The sequence below is a fragment of the Thunnus maccoyii genome, chromosome 3, assembly GCF_910596095.1.
Source record: "Thunnus maccoyii chromosome 3, fThuMac1.1, whole genome shotgun sequence".
In the NCBI taxonomy this organism is placed as follows: Eukaryota; Metazoa; Chordata; class Actinopteri; order Scombriformes; family Scombridae; genus Thunnus; species Thunnus maccoyii.
The window spans coordinates 9,360,236-9,386,002 of NC_056535.1; the positions used below are offsets into that span (position 1 = coordinate 9,360,236).

A 25,767-nucleotide genomic window follows, 5' to 3' on the forward strand; every position below is an offset into this window, starting at 1 on the left:
GAATGTTTTCCGTTCATTCTTATAAACAGGGAGGCTTCTCCTGATCAGTCGTTAAAAGGATTTTATCCCCAGCGGAATCAACACTTAGTTCATGGTTGAGCTGGAATTAATTGCACATATAATCGACCCACTTTCGATAAGTGGAGTATTTTTTTAATTTTTTATTTTTTTGCCATGAAAAAGCTGTTCGTTCTGTAATGAATTAGCATACTAATTGTGTTATTGAAGATGACCTCGAGTTGCCTAATTTCCATTTACTGTACTGTTTGTTAAGTAAATAAAATAGCCCCACAATGCACCATAAAAGGCTGAATGGGTCATTACTTTTTTAAATAAATCACATAACGCCCAATCCTAATGACTGGATAAAATGTTATAAATGTCACTGCTGGTACTTCTGCTGCACAAGGATCACAAGTCGGATTTTGGGGGGTGGGCTGGGGGGGAGAGGGCGGGAGAAACTGCTGGAAATATGCGCTGACACTGTGAATGTGATGCTCAAAGTCTATCTATGTTGCATTAGAAATGTGCTTTCTTTATTAAATAAGTGTATGTGTCGTTTTGGAAAGCGTTTCTAGGAGCCTATAAGCCGAATCCGTTCTCTGAAACAGGTTTTTGCCGCTCACTTGGACCATGTATGCTTCTGCCTCACATAATCCTCCACAATAGACCAACCCTTTGGATGCCTATTATAACAAAAGAAAAAAATATCCGCGTTTTGCATTCGTTGAGGTGGAAACAATACAATAAATGTGGGCTGCAGAAAAGCGATCGGAAGCTTGCCTGAACAGTCGAAACAATCGGAGAGCCATGCAGAAATCCAAAAAAAAAAGGGGGGGTGGGGGGGTGGAGGGGGGCAGGCATTTACCCCCAAATTCATCCAGTCGTTTTATTAAAGTGTGCCGGTGCTCTTTCTTTGAAGCTCTCGCACAGAAGACTAGATAATTGTTATACAGAAATTAGGTTTAGTAAATGAACATACTACAATTAAAAAGCAATTCTTTCGCTTTTTGGATCATGATGTTTAATGTGGCAATTGTGTGGGGTAATTTTAATTTTTTAAAGGTCTACAACTTTAATACTGCATTGGGTTCAGGGCTGTTTGCATAAAGGCACATTCCTCATCAACTTGAAAAGATTTATTGGTCGGTGCAGGTGGCTGTTATTTGTGCCACGTGTGAGATGTGTTCCCTGTCCAGATCCTGCAGCAGCTATTGGGATACTGCTGGGGACAGAGGACGAGGACAGGTCATAAGCCGTGCGCACTGCAGGAATGTCTCCTCGCCTTTAGTCCCCTCGTTACACGGGGAGGTGCAATTGTAGCACCTGACCGCTAGATGGCGGTAAAGCCCGACAGGTCTTTCATACTAACAAAATCCCTGTGGTACCTGGAAATGTTTTGCTGACCTTTATACATATCTTCTTATATTCCGTGGTGATGTGCTGCAGAGGCCATGTCAAATAAAACACAATAGCAACATAAAATACAAAAATCACTGGAGCTGTGACCAGAGTGCCACAACCTTAAAAAACGACTGGAATGCAGTTAGTACAGGAATTCCTTTGGTATGAGTCTTTAACAATAGGATTTGTTTTTGCAGGAGCTTTTGCATATAAAGCTGCGTGACATACAAGTCTACAATAAATGCAAATTAAATGCAAAATTACTTTAGGTGGAGACTGAGTGACATTAATATATTTATTTATAATCAGATGTAAAAGATTAGGAGAGTAAAAAACAGTACACCCATAACTCACAGACAGCTCATGGTAACATACATATTATTTTCCATATATAGCACTATTATCTTCATGTTGAAAGTCCTACATTCAAGTAATTTAACATATTTCAAAGGCCCTACACTTATAGTGAAATGCCCATCCCCCCCCACACAAAAATAACACATCCTTCAACACATATAGATGTACAGGTATAGTACCATAACATTGCTGCAACTTTTTCCAGTAAGTCTGATGACGAGTCCAAAATATCTGATGTGGGAACATTAATATTATGTGATTAACAGTTGGTTTCCCTATGCTGCAGTTTACTGTACAGCTTGAGGTTTGACACCAGTGGGTCACAATAAACAAGATGACTGACATGTAGAAATCTGTAAAAAAAAAAATCTCTTTTGAGGGCTTGCTTAGAGCATCTCCAGTTTCCCAAGACAGTGTAGTCAGTGGGGGGAGAGTGGGGGACTATTCAGCTCCACAATAACCTTACTTTAATTCAGAGGGAATTAAATTCACCCTCCCTTTGTACAATTCTTTCTATGGTGCATATATCTGACTGCCAGAGGGATGAACTAAGGATTCATTCACCAACAGACAATGTTACTGAGTACAGCAGCACACACCCACACACTTATATGTATGTGGTAACACACATATATAGGATGTAATAGGAGGCATACAGTAGGCAAAGCACACAAGGTGAGAGTGAATATGGTACCAGTGAATCAAACTCTCTTGAGTTGCATGTGCAATGCGGGTATATACCGTATATATGCATGTAACTAAATGAGGCCAGCATGCTTGTGCCTGTGAATTTAAATTTCAAGATACAGTACATTAGATGATTTGTATAGATTCAAGGTGTGATCACAATGAAAAATGTCATAAAAGTTAAAAAAAGACAGAATGCATTATTGACTATCCCCCTCCAGCATTGTATATGGTAATGCTGGTATCTTAAGTATCTCCCTTAATTTCCTGGAGTGTATTACTCTCTTATACACCTACACAGTTTGACAGCCGCGACAGGACCATTCATTTAGATGCCTAGCAAACATCCCCATATCATTTTATCTCATCCTCTGCTAGAAGAACTCAAGAAGTCATAGTCAAGCCCAAAGCTTTTTATGTTCTTGTTAACCATCCAGTTGAACTTAGACCATATGAAGATAAAGGGAATAGGATAAGAGCCTATTTCGGAGTGCAGGGCTATGATCATGTTCCCAAGGCAGCCATTGTGTCTTTTCATTTGCTTATCATGTTTTCCAGTCTGGGGTTGACGAAGGAAAAGCCAGCAAATGCTGCCTGGTCCATGGAGTCGATGAGGTTTTTATCGGCATGGGAGAGGCGTGGCTTCTCACTCAGGAACTCTCGGTCAAAGTTGCTGCAGTCGCTGGGGGATTTCTGAGGGTGGCAGGATTTCAGTTAGGTTAATATCAAAAAGCATATTATTAGTAAATGTCATCATAGATGCATGCAAATATATATTTGCGTAATATGTAAATTACACAAATGGATAGTTTGTCCAGAAAAAAAAAACAAAAAACAGACTCATACCACTTTTGGCTTAAAAGGGGGCTCCACTTCTCTCTTCTCCAGAGCCAGCCAGTTGATAGTTTTGAAGAATGGGTGTGCACGGATGTCTCCCACAACACCCAACCTGCGACTGGGATCTCGCTCAAACAACTGGAATAATGATGATAAAGGAAAAGTGGAACAGAGGACAATCATTTCAATTACAACTCAAATCAACTCCCTGTAATACCATGTTGTGATAAGGAGGAAAGCATTTATTGACATCCATTCATGTGTATAATGTCAACAATGTCTTTGCCTATATGGGACAAAGTATGCCTGATAATTTAAGTATACTGTTAGTCACCAGTTCAATCAGATTCTTGGCCTCCTTGGTTATCCACCGAGGGTAGTGAGGGGTGTCAGACCTGATGGACTCAAACAGCTCATCCTCATCGTCACCTTGGAAAGGTGACTGACCAATCAGCATCTCGTACACCAGCACACCGAAAGACCACCAGTCCACTGAGAAGGTGTACTTTTGCCCTAACAGGATCTGAGATGAGAGCACAGAGAAGGCAAGTGAATAGTTTAGTGTGATCTGTAGACACTGCAACACCTCCTAACGGCCACTAGGGGGCATACACACAATGACAGAATGAGGGACTACATGGCTAAGTAGAGATTCACATTTAAAAATAATAATTCTAAAACAACATGTTTTAAAGATTTGGCTGAAAAAGGGGTGGTGCTACCAGCCAGGCCCTGAAGCTTACCTCTGGTGCGATGTAGTCCGGTGTCCCACAAAACGTGGTGGCTCTGGCCTCTCCAAACACGTTCTCTTTACACATGCCAAAGTCTGCAATCTTTATGTGTCCGTCTTTGTCCAGCATGACATTGTCCAGCTTTAGATCTCTGCAGAAAGACACAGAAAGAGATATATACAATGTACAGCTAGTTCTGCTACAGTATATGAAATACTGTCGTCTAACATCCCAAAACAGTCTGTTCCAGTCTGCTCTGTAGCAAAAACAGGTTGAATATGGAGATTACAGACGCTAGTACAGAGAGGCTGTTACCTGTAGATAATTCCTTTTGAGTGGAGGAACTGCAGTCCAACTATTATCTCAGCAGCATAGAATCTGAAGGTTGGGATATGCAAAAATAACCGTTAAATAGTTTTACTGGGATTAAGACCCAGTGTTATAAATGAGAATTGCTGCATTACTCGTAGTTCTTTATATGGTATCCCAGTGTACTCACGTGGCTCTGTTGAGATCGAAGCGGCCTTTGTCTTGGATGTGGAACATCAAGTCGCCTCCATTCAGGTACTCCATCACAAAGAAGAGATGCTCCTGTGTAAATAACACATCATTGTCAGCTCACTGTTGCAGACAAATGAATGACACATGAATAAGAGAGCGACAGAGGACAAGAGAGAATAGACTTAGATAAGGAGGGCTGGAAGGGAGGTCTCGATCAACAATTGGTGGTCTAGTAGTTAGGGAACTGTCGCTTTTACTGCCCCAGCCCGGGGTTGATTTCCTGTCAAGGGACATGCTTTTACAGCTTTTACTAGTAGACATGTCTATAGATTTGTGCTTACTTGAGACTGGAACGTGGAGTAGAGGTGTGTGAGGAAGGGGTTCTCCCAGGCGAGGGCGAGGACTCGCTTCTCGACCATGGTACACTCCACGTCATCATCCATGAGGACGACATCCTTCTTTAGAACCTTCACGGCAAAGTACTGGCCTTGCCCTTTTAGCTCTGCCAACAGCACCTGAAGTGTCAGAGTGATTAATTCATCAGTGTGATCACACAAGCCACATGCAGTACGATCAAAGTATAATATCAAAATAAAAATGAGGAGGTTATTTATATCTCCTCCTCTCTTTTACATGTGTGATATCGCCTAATCTCAGAGAGGACAATGAATGTTTGATCTCAATGAAATGCACTGTGACCTGGCTAAATTGGCCCTAGATATAATGCAAATTCTATGCTCTGCTTCTCTGTTTTCTCCAAATAGGTCAACCAACATTGACTATAAGGATTTGTCAGCATTGCCTGGCATCTGAGATTCTGCTTCTTGAATCTGTGCACTCTTAATTTAAACATTTCAACATATTTCTTTTCATTAGTAATGTCAATTCTACAGAGCCTGGGAGGTGGGGTGGATGTAATCTTTTTATAAAGTGCGTGTGCATTTTATAACTCACATGCGCACATTAAATAAGTCGCATGTGCACTTTAGTAATGTGCAATATGACAGCTACAATAGCTTGGAAAACAGCGATATGGGGCACTGAATTTGATGAATTTACCATTTATCCGATCACAAATAAGACAAGAAAAAATGAGCTAGTATTACAGCTAGTATTTCCTAACTGTAGAATGCCGTCAGTTGCATGCAGAATATAGTAATATTAACTTATTGACAGCAACTGAATGGACGTAATTCAGTATGTGTCAATATTATCACTTATGAAGTACAGGTTTTCCAATGCTATCAAAGTTTTGTTTTTGACAAAAACTGGGGGGTTTAAACTATTCACATAAACTAAGCATCCAACTTGTACCTTTTATTGGAATAGATGACTACCTCTACCACATCTGCTGTTTCCATAAAGGGTGTGCCTCCACCAAAGATCTTCAATCTTTCATCGATTAACATTTTAATATGATACATATATTGATAGTTCAATTGTCCAAGTTCATCAAGTCCATGATTATTGTTTATGGATGCCTTGTCACAAAACCCTAATGCATTGTATGATATTATATGATGATATAATGCCAACTGAGTGAGCAGTGAAATGCTGTAGGTCAGGGGAGTGTGCGCTTTACTAAAGCATGTGTGTCTTACTAAAGTGCATGCTTTAGTAAAACGCGTGTGCGAGTTATAAAATGCACCTGCATTTTATAAAAAAAATGTCCATGAACCTCCCAGGCTCTGTACAATTCTAATGGTTCCAAAATGCATAAAAGGTTGCAGGTATGGTCTATTTCTGTCTGTCTTAGTGCCTTTTTCATGGTTATATTTGGTAGGTAATGGTCATCTACAGGGCTAACATTCACATGTGGACAAATTCAGTAGGAAAGTCATTTTTATTTTGCTGTTTTATGTGTAATGTCATTGGCAGAGGCAAGTTTGTGCAATGTTTTAAGTGCTCACAGTCACAGCTTTTGGTTTTGTGTTAACACAAGCATTTCATGTTAAATTTAGGAAAAGATGGAGAGATGGGGACCACAGGGCCTACCTTGCCAAAGCTGCCTTTGCCCAGCACTTTGTGGAACACCAGGTGGCTAATGGTGAGGCGTACTCTGGGAGCTGTAGATGCAGCTGAGGCTGGGCTCAAGCCCTCACGAGGCTTGCCATTGCGATCTACTATATATACACACAGAGTAAATACATATGCAAAGCTGAATGCAAAGACACATGCAAACTCACACAACAAAGGATGAGATTTGACAATGTAACTTAAGAGATTATCAACAACAATGCCACAACTATTTTACCTCTAAAGATAAAAAATTGATTGAAGTTGAAGTTAAATAAAAACTTTGCACTTGTGTGTGCAACAATGAACAAATATTACCACTAGGGTCTGCTGTCGCACTTTGGATGTCTTGGTAGATCCCAATATCAGCTGCATTTGGATCAGACTTCTTCACAGATTTCTAGGGAGGAAAAAAGTTTGTTAAAAACATTCTTGACAATGTACATCCATAACCAATCATTTGTTCCTCATCTTCTGATTTGTATATAATGTACACATAGTCTACACAAACTACAATTCATGTAGTTTTCACTGTACAAACCTGGCTGACTTGAGACAGAGCCTCAGCCAGTAGTTTCTGGTTGATTCCACACAGATTGGCCACTTTCTTCTGACAATAACTATGTACGTTCATGCCACAATCTGGTCAGAGGTGTGAAAGATGGATTAGTGAAGTGGAGGAGGGGAATACAATGAAAGAACAAAATGCCAGAGGCAGGGCAAAAGGCAGGAGAAGGCCTCATATAACACTGTACAAACAAAACATTGCATTCACCTTCACATTTAAGGCCCTGTTTGTAGAGACCCCACAGCAGACTGCCACAGTGTTCACAGAAGGTGGGGCTCTTGTAGTTATAGTGCTTGAAGCGATGCGGCATATCAATCTTGAAGCGCTCTTTCTGGAACTACAAACACACAGAAATCCATTAAATCCACAGAAAGTTGCTATCTGATAATTAAAGCAGACACATGTGGGACTGCTACGCTTCGTAAGTTTTAGCTGCTTTTGAGTGGCAAGCAGAGTCAATACTCAATAAATACTTAAGCACACATCTCAATTGATTTGAATATGATTCTAATATTGATGCTCCCTGTAAACTTGGCCATGCCTTGTTTGGCTAGAAAAAATAGAAAATGCAAATTCTTTTGAGTAAGGAAAAACATATTGACCAAATTATTGATTAATGTACTATTTCGTAACAGTGAATAAGTCATAGAATAAAACAGGACAAAGTCAATATTGAACCATAGCTGGAAAAAGCAATAAGAGCTATCACTGTAAAACGCAACGGCAGCTGATCGTCAGTGTCAGATCTGAGGTCAAGTTTTGCATGCACGTTGGAGAACATTAACTTTTCTCACCATAGTGTCACGACTGTTGGCTGCTGTTCCAGTGCACCTGCCAATGATTTTTTCGATGCATTTCTTGTGGATCGCCGCATTGCATTCTGGGTGAAATAAATGATCAAACATTATTTTAACTGTGATGTGAAGATTCACTGAAATGTGCAAAAGGGCAAAATGTGATAAAAATGCAAATAGCAGTTAATGAAACACTCACGTCTGCACTTGTAACCTTGTTTGTTGAGCCCCCTGTATGGGAGAAAAGAAGTGGAATTGTAGGGTTTTAATGTGTGACATAGCAAAATGTTTTTCCCATTGGTAGAGCTTAGAAAGTTTTGACTGCTGATATCGGAGCTATTTACCAGAGATGGTTTTCTTTACTGGGTTTGTGGTTATAACAGTGATTTACTGTACCTAGCATGAATACCTAGCACAACTAGCTAGTACCTAGCATAAATGAAAGTTTACAGTCTCCTTAATTCAACAGTCACAAAGCTACATCTGTACTGTCTGCAAACTTTCTCCAATGTATTTTGCAGGTCAAAAAAAAAAAAAAAAAAGCAGGAGAGACCTGTTACCACAAATGAAACGTCACTGACTCAGGGGTCTTCAATTTGTTATCAGCATAACTGAAAGGTATCTTTCACATCTTAGATAAGGAGACTGAAACTTCCCCATGCATACAAATTTCCTGAGAATAAGTGGACATATTGTCGCACATACAAGAACAAACTAAAGACAACATCAGGCTTCCTCCTGCCTGTCTCTACAGAGGATAGATAATACTGAAGTTTGAAAGAAAAGGGAGGAGTTTGGCTGACAGGTTAGGGCTGCTGACATAGTTGGAACACAACATGACAGCCTTGTGGGATTTCCCTACACAGTGACTCACTCTCACAATAGAAACCCTGCTAACATTAACATTATCTAATAATCTAACATTACAACCCCCCTGGACCACTCTATTTAGGAACACTAGAACAGCCTCTAAACTGGTCTTTTGAGGAGTACCCTTGGGGGTCTGGACTTTTCTTACTGGACAACTAATGTTTTTGTCTCCTTTTGTACCCAGAAAGTATACAGTGGATGACAGTACAAATGGTCAGGAATTATCACAGCTGTGTCCATGGCATCTTAATAAAAACACAATGTTGGATTTGAATAATTATACATCATGACCAAACAGAGTAGCATTAGAAATAACTTCCATGGTATCTCCCTAGAACTGACAGATACTCAAATCATACTGAAGGTCAAAGTGAAAGAAGCGTTTGATATGCTAACCAGCTAAAGTACACAAACGTAATATTGACAGCTGTAACGCAACAAAGGCTGGACATGGCATCTCACCAGAGGAACTCTCTGCAGACGGAGCAGAAGGTGGGCTGGCCGAAGAAGGTGGCAGTGAACTCGTGGTTCTTGATGAAGTGAACTTTGGGCTGCTTGAAAGCTCCTCTCCTCCTGTTGAGGGTTGTGACTCCATCTTCAGGAGGAACCTTCACCGATGACTGCCATGCCGCTGAAGGTAAAGATGAATTTACATGTGAAACTACTGTGTTTCTATTCAAATCTTCAGACTACAAGTACAAAGCAAACATGTTTGTCAAACAGCTTTACAGTAAAAGTATTCTCCAAATTCAAAACACAAATAAGAGTGATATTGGGGATGCAATGAGGAGGGAGTTTTGTTAATTATTTATTCAACTACCTGATTTCTTTTTACAGCCCAGCCATGAGCTTTATTGATGTTCCTAAAATGACAAAATTTACAGGCATTATCATAAATCAACTCTAATGGCCGAGGGGTATTTAGTCAAAATTCCCTCTTAGCTAGAGAAGGAGGCCATAGGCGCTGCTGCTAAATGGAGGGTAAACATAGAAAAATACCCTCCTGGATAAGCGGCTCCAGCTGACGCACATCAACAGGGTGGGGTCAAAAGTCACCCAGAGAAGGCAGTGAAAGAGGCGTGAGAGAGGTAAACAAAGAAAGCAGAAACTCTGGAAGACAACCAAAAGATAGGGAGGGTGGGGGGGTGAATGAGAGGGAGATAACAGGAACAATTAAAAAAAAATTATTTGCCTTAAAGAGGCAATTGATAGACAGGGAAAAGTGGGAAGATGTGGGGGAGATTAACTAATTTCCTCTCTGCCATTCTACTGACAGATGTTTGTGTTTGGACAGTGCTTCAGTGAGCCGAGCCAAGAAAGTGGGAATGAGAGAGAGGGCAGACAGACAGATGAGACAGACAGCGTTGAGGGCTTTTCACACGCCTAAAAATACTCTGGGCTGCTTTTCAGGAAACCTGTGGAGTGTGTAGGAGGGAGCTGATAGAGTATGGAGCTCTTTCATAACACAAGACAACCCCCCTTCTCCTGGCCCTTTCCAGCTCTGAACAGTGATCCCCCGACTGTGCTACTCCCACACAGAAACTCCCTCTTAACAGAACCAGTTTGTAAATCTGATCCAATCTTGCTCCAAGTTGGCAGACAATGATGACTACCATAGGTTAGCTTCCTTGTCTCGGATGGTGATCTAGCAGCTGAATCAAGCACTACCAGCCAGAACTGCTCCCTCCACTTCTGCTTCTAACAGCTGAAGTGAAACTAAAATAGGTTTTTGAAGGATGATAATGATAGCAATATAATTAATACAAATAATATAATTTGGGCTCAGGCTGCCGATGGTGATTTTTTTTGTGCAGCTATTCAATATGGTTAAGTGGCCTTTTTATACCAAAATTAAATCTTTCTCTTTCATTCCTGACAGGCTAGAAAAGATTAAAATAAGATAAAATAGACCTAATATCCTGTATGCATTTGCCTAATCCCAGTCCCAGTGAATACATTGAAATAGCGTATCAAGAAAAATAGGCATTAACACTTCTGGTCACATTTGTTGAGACATTGTGTTTGTTGCAGTCAGTATCTTAGCAGTAAGGCAAGTCCTGAGGCCAATTTCCTTCATGACCTTGAGTCACTGTAACACTGCCTAGATGGCCACACCTGCAGTCAGCTGAAAAGCTCAATGTGAGATGGCATGCAGATTAAGCAATAACCATTGACAGCTTGGGGTAGGAAGTTTATTGCAGGGCAGTAGTTCCAGCGCATGGCAACTCCACACTCCTCTGCAAGACCAACAGTAATTAAAATGATATGCTGTGGGTGTGTGTAGCAAATGCATGGAGATTAGCATTAGATGGAGGATCCTTGCTGCCAGTAGAGGGCATTACATGTCAAAGCTGGAGCAGCTTATTTTCTGTGGGTCTACATGGGAGAGGGAGAGCAGAGAGGGGAGAGGGGAGGGGGAAGGGGGAAGAGGGAAGGGGGAAGGGGGAAGGGGTTTTTTCCCCGACAACTGTAGCCCGCAGACTATCCTCTTTCATGGAAAGCACCAGTCCCTGGTGGTCTAGTGGTTAGGATTCGGCGCTCTCACCGCCGCGGCCCGGGTTCGATTCCCGGTCAGGGAACATTGTTTTAAAGGCCCTGTAAACATATTTCCTTAATCAACTTACTTTAAGAAATCAGCTACTCTTACAAGAACTCAAACTTTCTGCCAAAGCACTTTATTTATTTCACATGAGAGATTTCTTTTTTGTCTGTGCTTTTCTCATAGGTTTGAACTGCGCTGGGATTGGTTGGAAAAAGGTGATGACATATTTCACATAAACAGGAGTTAGAAATATTTGACTCTAAAGGTGATGACAGTTGATAAGGGTGCTTGCTTTAGTTGCTACGCCACCATCAATAAAATCTGATCAAACCACACCCACAGAGCCCTGATGAAGCCCATCAGCTTTTTGACTGCTCAACTCTATATAAATAATATTTATGGATTTTTTTAAACTTCAACCTTGATGGTTGTTTATTTACTCATAAACAGTCAGGGCCTTTAAGATCCAGCAGTTTTACCTGCATCACTGTCCTCCAGGAAGAACTGCACAGCCATCTGGATCCTCCCAGAAGGTTGCAGGTCCACCCAGAACTCAGCACGGCCACTGGTCTTGGACTTCTTGCAACGCTCTGCTAGTACAGACACGCCAACCGTAGCCTTGGCCAATGGCTCCTCAGTGCTCTGCATGAGGACAACTTCTAGGACACGTCCCTCATAGATGTGAGCATCAAAACTGGACTTCCAAGCTGGATACATGGTGGGCTTCCTCTGGACCAAAGTCTTTCCTCGCTCTGTGAAAGAAGATTAGGATCAGCCACTGGAGAACAAAATGTTTGTCTTTTACTTTTTCTCTCTTGAGGAAGTCACTACAAAAGGATGGCTGTAATACAACGCACCTGGAGTTGGTAGAGAGTCAGTGTTTTGCTTGTGGACTTTAAAGCCCAGCAGATGGGCGCCTGGCCTTACTTATTGTGCCACTCCCCTGTCTAGATGAATTGCTTACATGCGCTCATGCATCTGTACATACCTGTGTTGACAGACTCCTTCATCTTGATCGCGCAGATGGGAGGGTCAGACAGAGGAGGCAGAGCACCCACATCATAAGCATTGAAGGCGATGCGCAGGAAGGGCGCCATGGTGACCTCTCACCTAAGCTTCCTACAACAAAGACAGACTGGCAGTTAGAACTTCTCACACAGACACATGTTCATCTTGCACTTGGATTGCTCAAGTCCTGCACTCAAAACAAGAAGGAAGAGAGTTAGTGGCTAACAGCGTCCTCAGATGGGAACAAGAGGGGAAGTAGAAGTTTCCAACTCACGACACAACTTTGGAAACTACCTGCCAGTTATGAAGGGGAAAAAAGAAAGAGTGATAATCCCAAATGTGCTCATGAGAGCAGGATGAGGGAATTAGAGAAACAGAAAATCAAAAGGGCTACATTTCCAAGAAAAACAAAAAGTCAGTGTTAAGAAGGACAAACAGACTAAAAGATAAACCTCGGAGCCATGTTACTATTTTCACATTTATTTTGTGGTGATTTTTTAAAACATGTATTATAGATTTTTATCCTATTTGTCTATCACCAGTCTCCAATTGTCTCTACTTAGTTGGCTGTATACATTTGTGTTTGAGTCATTCTTGTAAAGATTCTTCTATAAGCAAAACACCACAAATTGCCAACACTAGCACCAGCCTTTCTTGCTGGTTGTAAGTAGACCAATATGCAGAACTGTTTTATATTATAGGATGAGGTACTGGTAGTCTTGTTTTTGCAGCTTTGTTTGTTTAGGTTTTAGTATTACATTTCTATTAGTATAGGGGTGAACTTCATGGTTGGTCCAAACACTTTCACCATTCTATTGCTCTGTTTTTGTGGACCTCACTGACCCTTCATCGTATTCATCGTAGTTTTGTTTTCTTTGTTTTCAGGGATAATGTCTGTAAAAAAAAATCCTTTTTAATCTAATACAACAAAATGTCTGAAGGCCACATCTGAGAACTATTACTATTATATTATAACTATTATCTATTATGCTGACAAGGATGAAGTACCATCTTGAAATCTTTTATAAAAGTATTCATACTCTTGATATTTTTGTTGTGTTGAAATACATTAATTCACAGATTTCCCATTCCTAGAAAATTACGCTTTCATACCAAAACGAAAAATTCAATTCTACACTCAGAAGTGAACTGAACCGAAACAGAAAACACAGCTTGCATAAGTGCCCACCCACTTGCTTCATTCAAGCTGAATTGCTTCACGGACAATTTTGTTCAGCACTGTTTTGTATATGTTTCATATACTTCCTCTTAAAGTGATTCTTGTGGGGTTCGACAGTCTTTTTAGAGTCATTCTTAATCTAACCAGCTGACCGGGGCCAGGTCCCATTTAGACATCCCTGAGTAATTATAAAAGCATGCAGTGGAGTCTCAGAATACAGCACTGTGTTAATTAACATTTTCTTCACAGATACAATTATCAAACTTTTAATTGTTTGAAATAAATAAACAAACACACACACGCATTTTTACAACATGAGAAAATGTGCAAAAGATCAAGTTGTGAGCACTCTCTTTGTGGCAGGTAACATTGCTGTATAACCACAAATAGCATAGTATAGACAGTAGTGTATAGTAATTGTTGAAAAGGGGGTCTGAGTTTGTTTATATGTTCCTGTATATGTGAACATTAAAATAATGAAAATGCTGAAATCTTGTTGGTCTCTTACACTATCACCATCCAGTAAGAGAAAAATGCCAAAAGAATAATCTTACACACTCTTGTCCTGTGTTTTCAGAGTGTTTAGTAGAATCAATTCAATAATACTAAACAGCCTTACTGTGAAAACAATAGCTGAAAGCCCTTCAAGGGGTCTTGTAATAACAAAGATTACAAAGGGTTAAGTTTTCTGAATTTAGGGGGAAGCAGTCGAGCCTCATGTTGTATAAGGGATCTGTATTAACAAACACTTACTGAACCTTTCATGTTATCAAGTCACACAGATGCTACGTCACAGACTAGCAGGACCCAGAGGGTATATTAGCCTACATTCTTATTCCCAAAGCTGCAATAAAATCCCACAGAATTCCTCAAAGAATTTCCACACAGCACTTTTTGTGAGCCTTTAAGTTCCTTAACTTGATCTCGTATAGCTTTAGTCTCCTGCCCTATTAACATAATCATGGCCTAATAGTAATGTCAGAGACGGTAGGCCTGTGATTTGAGGAATACAGTATCACATTTTAAGTACACTAATGTTTATCTGATTTATGAAGTGGCATTTCTGGGCAGTAATCTCTAAAAGTAAAATGCACAGAGACATGTCATTCTCTTAAGCCTGAGCATGACTGTGTACATGAAACTCCTGGGCAGGACTATAGCCTCCCTGTTTCTGCTTAAATTATTTATCATTCATAGGGAGACACATTATGTTTGTGGTCTCTTTTCCTCATAATGAATGTCATGCATTATGAGGTGTTGAGTGACTGAACCAGTACATGCTGTGATATACAGTATTTACATGTATGCTGCTCAGTCAACAAAGATATACTATAGCTACTTTGAGCTCTGGTTGCATTCAGATCACATTTTAATTTGTCTTCTGAATGAAACTTTAAATGCAGAATTATGTAGAGAGAAAGCATTATGTTCTTATACAACCTGTTACTGCAGTTGAAGAGTTTTGGGGGAAGTGGAGAGCTCCTATTTTAACATTCAAATGTGTTTTTCTTAAATCCCCTGAGGGAGCTGCTGCAAGAGGTAGGTGTACCCACACTGGGCAGGTCTCAGGTGTGAATGTGCTCTATTTGTGTGCAGCTGAATATAAATCCTGAGAAACCACTCACTCAGGAGCTGTGGCTGTATTCAAAGAACCTAAATTCCTCCTAAGACCAATTTGCAAAGCTACAGGGAGCAACTTTTACTACCGAACTGAGAGAAGTCCTAAGCTATGTGAATTAACTTAATTACAGTGTCCATAGTGATTGGCTGACAGGTGACTGGTCTGTGTCAGTGAATGTGAATTAAACATTAATCAATATATAGTAATGCAATTAACAAATAAATTAAAACATATAATAGAATGTAAGTAAATTAAATGGAATAATGTAAGATTAATTTAAATTATTAAATCACATTAAATAATGGATGGAAGGAAGGATGGATTTCACTATTTCATACATCTTATAAACTGTGCCTCAGATTTCATGCATGAAACACAGTAAAATATAGTTGTGTCAAGTTAATTGAATCATTGCATCAAACACCATCTGCATGTTGATGAGCAAGAGCTGAGCAAGTAGTCAGCCTTTGAAGAGTTAATTCTATATATAGCACCGATTTTATCGGATAATCCAGCAATGGCCGTAAAATCAGCTTTCTTTATTCATTTTTTGCAGTCGGTGATTATTCAATGTACACTTGATTTGATTAATAATTCTGATAAATATGGATATAGTCCATATTAATTACTAGCTAGCTTACAGGCATGAAAATATCAACAGTCAATTTAACTTTTTCTATTTACAGTTTCCAATTCAATGTCATTAGAGGAAAGATGGATAGAGCCATCAAGTCACCCTGTATTATTCAAAAATCACAAATCCCTGCCCAGGCTTAAGTGGGGTCAAGATAAATTATATGAGAAAAACTTTAAGGATGTTTGCAGACAATTGGGACCACTGTAATGAGAAGATTATCAGCATACTCAAAATAAATGTATACATTGAAGGATATGAGAGGTTATGAATTTACAGAAGTACATAATGTGTAAATGGATGGAAGGCTACAGAGTCCCATATGTGCTTATAGAAAGTGTGTAGGTATGCAGAAGAGTCCTAGGAAAAAAACAGGAAACCTTGTCAAAATATTTACTTAAGAGATAAAGCTACAGCAACAGAGAATGCATATCTTTGCTATCTTTTCCATCTGTTAGAATGGTATATTTTGGAAATAGTGAATCTCCAGCTGTCCTCTTTGGCAGAAAATAAGCATCCATACAGATGTGAAAACACAGTCTGTGTAACAGAAGTTAATGTACTTTAAGCAGTGTCTCCGTTGGGTTGAGAACAACACATCTGTCGTTGCTGCTGGAGGCTTTGACTGACCCTGCGAGCCTGCTGGGGATCTGAGGACTCCTAAACAAGCGACTGTTTCTGAGTGAGGTCAGGAGGGTTGAGAAACTATTAGAGCTCTCAAAATACTGCCCCCACATGCACACACACACAGACAGACAGACACACACACAAGCACACACACCTACAAAAACTATATTAATCAAAGTCATGGAGTTTGACACACGCAAATACACATTAAAAATATAGACTTTTTCACAGTCCATTTCCAATTTCCTCTTAATTTTACACACACACACACTCTCTCTCTTATGTACACACACACACACACACACACACACACACACACACATTGCTACATTGAAAAAGAGAGCTTTGTTTCCCCAGAGAGAGTGGAAAAAATGAGCACATGCAATTGGGGAAGGGGTGGGTAGAGGAAAAAAGCAAGAGAGAGAGGAAAAGAAAAAAAGATAGACAACACACTGGAAGGCAGGCCAGTGGACATGAGAAGAAATCAGACTCAATGATAGAACCAGATTTGCCTTCACTACATCCAGCCACAATGAAGTCGATTTCCAGGAAGTTGGATAGCGTGTGTGTGTGTGTGTGTGTGTGTGTGTGTGTGTGTGTGTGTGTGTGTCCTCAAGGAGCTCTTTATTTACTCTTAAGACAGTCTTTAGCTTTTGTCCTCAACTGAAAGTTCTGCAAAGTACCAGTAAATGTAAAGCTGCTGGTGGTGTATTTGTTAGCTTTGTACAACACAAAAGAATTCATAAATCAGACACTAACAGGAAGAAGGCACAGTATGCGGAAAACATGACAAGAGAACATACCATTAAATGCCACTTGACCTGACATATAAATCTCTTGTCTTCTGTCACATCAGCTTGAGGAGTACGCCTATTCCCATAACTATGTGCTTTTGAGTAGGGTTAAAAATATTCAGTTTACTACCATGAATGACAAAAAAGCATCATATTTAAGAAGTTGATACCAGTAAAGTTTTTGCATTTTTGCTTAAAAGAATGAATAAAATCATTCAGTTTTGTTGATCTACCAATAGATTAAATCGACTAATTGTTGCAGCTATAGCTTTGAGTGCAATTCATTTAGAGATGTTTAATGATGGCAATTATAAAATGTATTCCTAGAACAGTTAATCCTGTGATGAACTGGACAACAGAATCCTATGTTTCATAAATTAGCTAATAAAATAAGTTGATAAACATACGAGGAAAATACCCCTTAGTTGTAATGACGTAAATCCAATTTTCTATTACGCTACATGCATTAAACACAATGATAGAGGCAGAGATGCGTGACTGTCTACATGAGATAGACTATCATCAAAGTCATGCTCAGTGACTCACCACAAACAAGTCAAAGGTTTGGTATGCAGTAAATTGGTGGATATGTCATTTAGTGGAAGCAGTGATCAAGCAGGTCTAGCAGGTTGGGGAGCTTCTTTACAACTAAGACAGGGACAATAACACAGAGAATGACGGAAGTTTCCTTTACACAATAAACAAGAATTATAGTGTTATACACATCTTTTGTGCTATTAGTGACAGCACTTAAATTCCGCTACAAGCAGAATTGAAGTTGATTTTATTAATCCCCGTAGGGAAGTTCTCTTTAATAGTCAGCTGTAAAACTGCCTGCAAATACATTTATTGTACAGTGAGAATGTCTGACGCCACAGGCTTGAACCCTAATCATCTGGATGATGAACGGTGAATTCTTCCTTGAACTACTAGGCCATCATTTTGCTACATGATTATGACGAGGCAGATTTACAGTACCCTCTTAGGATAATTATATATTTTTCTTTTTTTGTCTCTGTTTACATTTGGGTGAACAGTGTAGTACTTGTAGCATTTTAGCCATGCTAGTGGTATGGCTCCAGGTCAATGACAGTCAGCCTGTCGGTTGGTCGGTCCACCACTTAGGTCCAGGCTGAAATATCTAATCAATTACTGGATGGATTGCCATGATACTTTGTATAGACATTCATGGTCCCCTAACGACTTTGGCGATTCCCTGACCTTTCCTCTAGCACCATTATGAGGTGGATGTTCATGGTTCTGACTGAAATGTAACAACAACTATTGGATAGACTGCCGTGAAATTTGGTACACATATTCATGTCATCCTCAGAATAAATGGAACCTTTCCACAGCAGACATTTTGACTTGTCAAATCAGGAAAAGAACAGTTGTAAATTATAACATTAACAATAGCTACAACCCATTAATTGTCTCAGTACGTCATGTCAGTGAGTGAGAAGGCACAATACCAGAACACTGGAACTGGCTCATCTGCTTTTCCTGCTTTGATGAATCAAAATGTCGGTCATAAAAACAGCCTGTGGTAATAATTTTGATGATCCTGTCTTTTCATCTAGCACCATGTTATAAATTTCACACAATCTGTGACTTCAAAGGAACCAAATATTCCTGATGACTTCAATTAAGTTTATGGTAACTTGCCAAACTACTTTCTGTCCTTTAAAATTGAAGATCTCTATCAAAACACAAATGATTCTTAGACTGCTCATCTGATGTGAATGTAAACCCTCTTCAAATTAAAGCTGAGAGTCAGCACTGACCGCCATTTCTTTTATTCCAAATCCAATATGTGTTGGACTACACAGCCAAGAAAACAGAAATGTGTCAATATCAATTGAAGACATTAAAAATGAAAGGCACTTCAACCTAAACCTGAGCAATAAACCTTTTCCACAGCCGAGATTTTGACTTGTGGCAGGAAGTTGTACCAAATAACATTAATGATTACACAATTACAGTAAGTGTCATTAAGTGTCCTAGTACTCATTGTAGTCCAGTGTGCACAACAAGACCAGGACCCTTAAAATGTCATAAAGAAAGCAGCCACTTGTGCTTTTCTTTAAATGCCCTGGTTTAAATTCTACTGATTTAGCACCAATAGGCCTTTTGCACAGAGAACATTTTGACATGTCACAGCAGGAAAAGCACAGCTGTAAATAAAAAAAAAAAAAAAAAAAGATGGCTGAATTTTATCTGGTTGCTTTGGTTTCAGAGTCGTGGTATTTTGCATGCTGGCTCTCTGTCACAGCATAATAGCTTACTGGGGAACTTGAACTTTTATTTGTAACACCAGTGCTTTACCTATTATGACGAGACAAAATGTCTGTTGGGAAAATGGCCTTTCTTTACCGGAAGCTTATACCTCCCTAAATACAGCAGCATTAGAAGTATATCTTCACTTGCAAATAATGTCTGCTTCAGCGACAGAAGAAGACCTGGAGCGATGAAAACTGGCCTGACAGAAAGCTAAATAAAGCCAGAAGATTAAAACTGGGATGCAGGTAACAGATCAAACCTGTTCTGAAAATCCCAGTCTTGCAAAACCTAAACACATGCATGTCATAGCAATTTCAAAGTTACCTAACATTACTAAAATAGAGCTGTCAGTTATGAGATGCCATACAAACCACTGTGAGAGTATGTCAGGTTTGGAGGTTTCTGGCTCACTTGATGCTACCCTAAAGGTGTTTTCAAGCAAAACCAAAAAGTAGCTGACACAGTCCTGTACTGTTAACTTTATGTTCTGTAACCAATATCAGGGAATATGGGGAAAATGTGAAGGAAGAAAAACACAAATTTGGTTCTCCTGTTGTCCCACTTTGTGTTCCTTTTACAGTTACTTAAAGAGACTTTGCAGTCAACACACAAAGTTGAAGGCACAAAGGTCCAAAACAGACCAAGAACAAGCTGACTGGATGGAGCTGGGCCAGTCGTTCGCCTAACAAATTAGAGCTCAACAAACACGCTCCACACGATTATAATGAACCTGCACCGTGAGAGTCAGCCAGGCCACACTCGCGCCTAAAGCTAACAACCTGGTGTGTGGTTATGTGTGTAAACATCTATTGCACCATGAAACTGCTCTTTATGATACCTCAAAGGAAAAATTAAACCTCCACACTGGAAATTAAACAGTGATCATGGAAAGGTGCTGTTCCTAAGTGTAATATCACTGTCGATAGTATGCGCCTACAGGAATATTGCTTTCCTAGCTTTGTATAAATAAACTAGAAAGCCCCCAGAGAGTACAAACTGTACCCCTGTCAAGGCTGCGCAGTCCTCTAATTTTGTTTTTCTAATAACATTTTTTGAATTTTTTTATTTTCATCTGGATGTTTTCTGCTGGGCGCTTACATGTTACTTCAAGCACCTGCAAGTCTTGTGGTACTTGGTGGAATGTGGAACTGACTGTTGAGGTGCTTCTTCTAAATGGCTTCACATTGATCTTCTATATCTTGGACTGTACCTCATTTGTACGTCACTTTGGAAAACAAAACGTGTGCTTAATGAAGAAAATGTAAACGTAAAATTTGGTTGCAACTGCACGTTTTTACCTTCAAGAATTATTAGAGAAAATGGTTGGAACATCAAAAAACTAATTAAGACGTTGGGAATGGGATTGGTCTCAACGGATATGAAGGGGCACCAAAAATACAACCTCCTCCTTGGTGGAGGTAATAACATGGGATAAGGCAACTTTTGAACCTAGCTAATCACTTTTTTTCACTCCCAATTTTGATATGCAAACAAAAAAACACATAATTTTCCTTTACTGCAGAAACAAAAATGTGGTGTTAATGTTTGTCAAAAACTTTCTTTAATCCTCAAGTCTTTCACTGAGGCACAGTGGCATGTATTATTACCACATTAACACCGTCTTTAAGTGTACTTACACACACACACACACACACACACACACACACACTAATAACCTTGAACAAAGCAGCCTTTAATGAATTTCAGTGGAGAATGGTTTGAAAGAATCAAAGCCTTCCTTTCTTTCACTAACCAAGGTTAATGTCTAACACCCAACACCTCCCCCCCACACACACAGAAGCATACACACTGGTTATGTCAACATACAGCATATTACAGAGACACCTACACCTACAGGCAATAAATAAGCATTTAGCTGACCTTCTGTACTGTAAATGCTCTCTCTCTCTCTCTCTCTCTCTCATACACACACACACACACACACACACACACACACACACACACACACACACACACACACACAGATCTAGGGATCAGGTCAAAGTAGGACAGGCGGGAAAGTGAGAAAGGTTTGATACAGAATGAGACCAGAGCTGAGGTTGCTGGTTCAAGGTCAAAAACAAACAAATGGTGTTGTGATACATTTATTCCAGCGATACTGGATGTTATAATTTCTCTTTGTGTCTGGAATTGACTTCTGAGCAAATCAATACAAGCAGCTAATAAAGTAAAGCAGTACCCATGAACATACACGCACACACTTCAGTGAACTTGTCATGGAGAGATTACCTTTTCTGATTCTCCCTCCCTTCGTCCTGAGTATCACTGAGCTCTTTGGCACGGCGTCAAACCTGCTATACCAGCAAGGAATGAATCCTGCCGCTGTGTGTGTGTGTGTGTGTGTGTGTGTGTGTGTGTGTGTATTCTCTCCACATGCATTAAGAGCGGTGTCCATTTCTGCCCGGCTCACAGTTCACAAAGCCTTGGTTAACATAAGACAGACAAAATAGCATCCGAGCAGGGAGAGCCAAGCAGGATACCATGATGTGGGGAGAGAGAGCGAGAGAGAGAGAGAGAGAGAGAGAGAGAGAGAGAGAGAGAGCAATAAGAGACCAAGGATATGATGAGCTAAACTATCATCACTCAATGCTGATTTAGCAAATTTGTGCTAAACATTTTGTGCGTGTGTGTGTGTATCTTGTCTGTGTGTGTCATTATGCATTACAGCAGATGTTCTCATGAGGAAGAGTTATGACAGAGAATACATCATGACAAAAGTGTTGTGGTGTAGATAGTGTTGGTATTTATGGGGAGTTTTATAAGGCATAAATCAAAGTGCACACACACAGTAATAGCCCTTAATGTTGTTGGAAATTCAGTGTTTCATCACAAACAGCACATACAAGTTTGCATGGTAAAAGATAAAGTAGAAAATGTACTGAATTATCATTTAAATCAGAAAATATCTCATTAAAATAAACTAACTACTGATATCAACTTTCTGTACTTGACAGTTTTGATACTCACTTCTACATAAAAGTATACTGGTTTAATACTCAACGCCAAGTTGATGGTTTTTGACTTTTCATTTGTCAAACCTATTCAAAGCTTAACAGACTCAATCATTCTGTCTCAAAATGAATAATTCATACACACGAATAGTTTAATATCAGTCTAAACATTGTCTAAATCATGTGTGTATTGTACTATTCAAAGATCAGTGCTGCACTGGCGATTCCTCACTGAGCAGATGTCCCAACCGTGTCCTCCAAGCAGCTCATGATGCCACGAGCCAATATTGACACACCAGTAACTGCAGGCAGATAGTGTTACCTGCGCTTACGAAGCTGCACTGCCTCTAGAAGATAACAACAGGACACAGAATCTTGCCACAAATACAGAATTGTTCTGTAGTGTGTGTGACACAAGACTTTTGCAAGCAGAAGTAGGAATATTTCAAAATAGGATTGTGTGTTACATATGGCTGGGGAGCCGACAGTTCATGTCAGCTACTGCGGATTCAGATGACTGAGTTGTTTACTGCCATAAGAATGTGGGCTAATCTTCACACAGACACTTCCCTTTAATTAAACACTGCCATCGCATACCATCCTTTGTCACCTTTAATCTGTGAAGTGAATGATTGAAAAACATACCACATGTAGAACACAATGAGAATGATGTATATGTGGAAACAAAAATAAGTCACATGTATCAGTGAGACGACGACGTGCTATTCCACTTGCTAAACCTGGGTGCAATGAGGAAAGGACCTTTGACATTTCAAAGTCATGACCTTTAGTCTCAGGTGAACAACGCAAACCAGCTCCACTACAAGTAAGACCACAATGAGCCAAGTGCTGCTGTTTGTATTGTGTTCGTAGTGACCATGACACCGACAGCTTTCCGTCAAACCAGACCAGAAACCAAAGACTGGAACCTGAGATTTAATGCGAGTAAAGTCCGCTAAAAACTCAGCTTATCCACCTTTGAACGTGACAGAAATTAAGTTATGTTACCATTTTGATTGATGTGCAGTGAATCATAATGATGTGAATCATATCTGATAAATAGTCACTACAAGTTCATTTCTGTATACAATTTGTGGGACTTTGCTGCATATTTTGTCAGTTTACCTATCCCTAGTAAGAGACATGTTGTCCCATTGTGTACAACACCCTGGAATATGTGTCTTTAAAGGGAAATGTCACATATAAACATTTGTAAGCCTGCTCATGTTAATGATTAAGGGATTTAATTTAAGCTGTCCCTTGGCTTTCAAAGAAAATTTTGAGGCAAGATAGCGATTTAACGGAGCTGATTTGTCCTCTAGTGTATGACTATAATACGAAACCGTCTTTTAACGGGTTAATGGGCTCAAATGAATGATTTTCTGAAGTTTTTCATGCTGGTGGTCATTAGCATGATAATGAACTCCAACGTTTTATATTTTCCACTAAGTTAGCTGACACAGACCCTGCCGTTGCCATAGGCTACAACACTTCGCTAAAGGAATTTATAGAGCACACAAACTCGCTTTGCAGTGTTTTACTGAATGCTGTTTCTCCATTGCAAAACAAGGAGAGTTTTGTCACATTTCTACAAGTATGTTACTGAAACATGGCTTAACTTAACTTACGTAACTACAGCTGAACACAGCGAGAAAGGGACGCAGGCATTCCGCGACAGCCTCAGCCAGACAGTCCTGACCAACTACTACTAACTACTACTGATGCCAACCGGGGTTTACAGTCGAGCTTTACTTCTCTGTGAAACTAAACATCAGCAGAAACAATATCGAAGCAGAGCATGTCAGTGCTGCCTCAACTGTCACACACCGAGCTCAAGTTTTCCAAACCGCGAACAAGTTTAACCGTTTCACTAAAAACTGTGACTTACCTCTTCCGCTGAGCTGGAAAGTGTCTTTTGGTCGCGGGTTTGTACCGGTTTGGGTTATGAACCACAATTCTTCCGGAGTTTCGACTTGAAAGTGTTGAATGTTGTTTAAAGACGTGTGTAAGTCGCCTGCAGTTCACTCAGGCTCTCGTCTCTCTGCCTGCTTGGCTCGACTGCGGCTCCATGGCAGCGCGCGGTGCAGAGGAGTGAATGTGTGACGTCAACCAGGTGACTTCCCAGAGACACACATGTGAAACTACAGCAAACACGCCTTATAGAAAACTCATACATACTGTTTACTGTCAAATGCTCTGTATTGTATCTATTTACACTTCATTCTGCCACTGGCAGGACCGGACTGACAACACTGGATATATGATATTTAACACTGGAGACAGCTAACCCAGTGGACCCATGAAAAACCCTGTAACCTGCAACACCTTGACCTGTGGGAGAGAAAGTACTCAGATTTTTTATGGCAAGTACCACAGTAGGACCACTCAAATCAAAGTCCCGCATTCAAAAATTCAAAAACAGTATTGTAAACAAATTATACTTCAACTACCAAAAGAAAAAGTAATATATATTATGTTAATGGATTATAATTTTAATGCATTAATGTTTAAGCATCACTAATGTTGCAGCTGGTAAAAGTGGAGCTAATTTTAGCTATGTGTTTTATTGCATTAGCTTAATAAATACATCAGAATTTATTAGTTGATTATATTTAGTATTAAGAATCTGAATCTGCAAATTAACTAGTAACTAAAGCTGTCAGATAAATGTAGTGGAGTAAAAAGGACATTTGCCTCCAAAATGTTTTGGAGTAGAAGTATAATGGAAATACTCAAGCACGAATACCTCAAAATTGAACTTACATACAGTACTTGAGATGTACTTAGTTACATTCCACCTCTGACCTTGCCCTGCCCCTGCATCAGTGTATCACTGGGTTGACAAGCAAAACAAGGAAGTGATTGTTAAGCTCTGCAGTTACACACTTAGTGACTCTTAAATGTCTCCCAACAAATTTTCCCACCATTAAAAAATGTGAATTTGGCAGCAGAATTAACAAACCAGAAAATCAAAGCAATGTGTGTGCAATGTGCTGATATATTTTTCCATCTGCCTCTTTGTTACATGCACTCATGCACACACGCACGCGCGCGCACACACACACACACACACACACACACACACACACACACACACACACAGGTTTAGAGAAAACATAGTCAGTGGGCTGATCCAAGCAGCCGTGCATTTCCATATTGGCCCTGCCCACAGCACCTCCACACTCACACTCGGTCCTCTCCCACACAAAGCAAAGACATCCACATGGTGCTGAGTCATCAGCTCCCACCCACCAAAACTGTAGCACTATAAGAGGGAACGGACCAGTAAATTTAGACAGTCTGTCTCAGCTCCTAAAGGGCTATTTATAGCTCTGAAAAGAGTA

The 25,767-nt window shown here is 39.9% G+C and overlaps 1 protein-coding gene and 1 non-coding gene across 4 annotated transcripts; one reads left to right on the plus strand and one right to left on the minus strand.

Moving 5' to 3' along the window:
- Positions 1–1,685: 1,685 nt before the first annotated feature.
- Positions 1,686–24,519, minus strand: LOC121894758 (protein kinase C delta type-like). 3 transcript variants are annotated; one of them, XM_042407589.1, is made up of 17 exons: positions 24,312–24,519; positions 12,296–12,426; positions 11,787–12,059; positions 9,228–9,396; positions 8,095–8,126; positions 7,896–7,981; positions 7,309–7,438; positions 7,075–7,175; positions 6,852–6,933; positions 6,513–6,637; positions 4,859–5,032; positions 4,516–4,607; positions 4,332–4,394; positions 4,029–4,167; positions 3,620–3,808; positions 3,295–3,423; positions 1,686–3,141 (listed from the first exon to the last, which is right to left on the minus strand). In XM_042407589.1, the coding sequence occupies exons 2-17, from the start codon at positions 12,402–12,404 to the stop codon at positions 2,983–2,985; spliced, it is 2,052 nt and encodes a 683-aa protein (XP_042263523.1). In that variant the 5' UTR covers positions 12,405–12,426; positions 24,312–24,519; the 3' UTR covers positions 1,686–2,982. The 3 variants fall into 3 exon arrangements, with proteins under 3 accessions (XP_042263523.1, XP_042263521.1, XP_042263522.1); XM_042407587.1 differs by having other exon boundaries at positions 6,513–6,640; XM_042407588.1 differs by lacking the exon at positions 24,312–24,519 and adding an exon at positions 21,702–21,876 and having other exon boundaries at positions 6,513–6,640.
- trnae-cuc lies at positions 11,273–11,344 on the plus strand. Its single transcript has one exon. It is a non-coding gene; the product is annotated as a tRNA-Glu (tRNA).
- Positions 24,520–25,767: the final 1,248 nt, after the last annotated feature.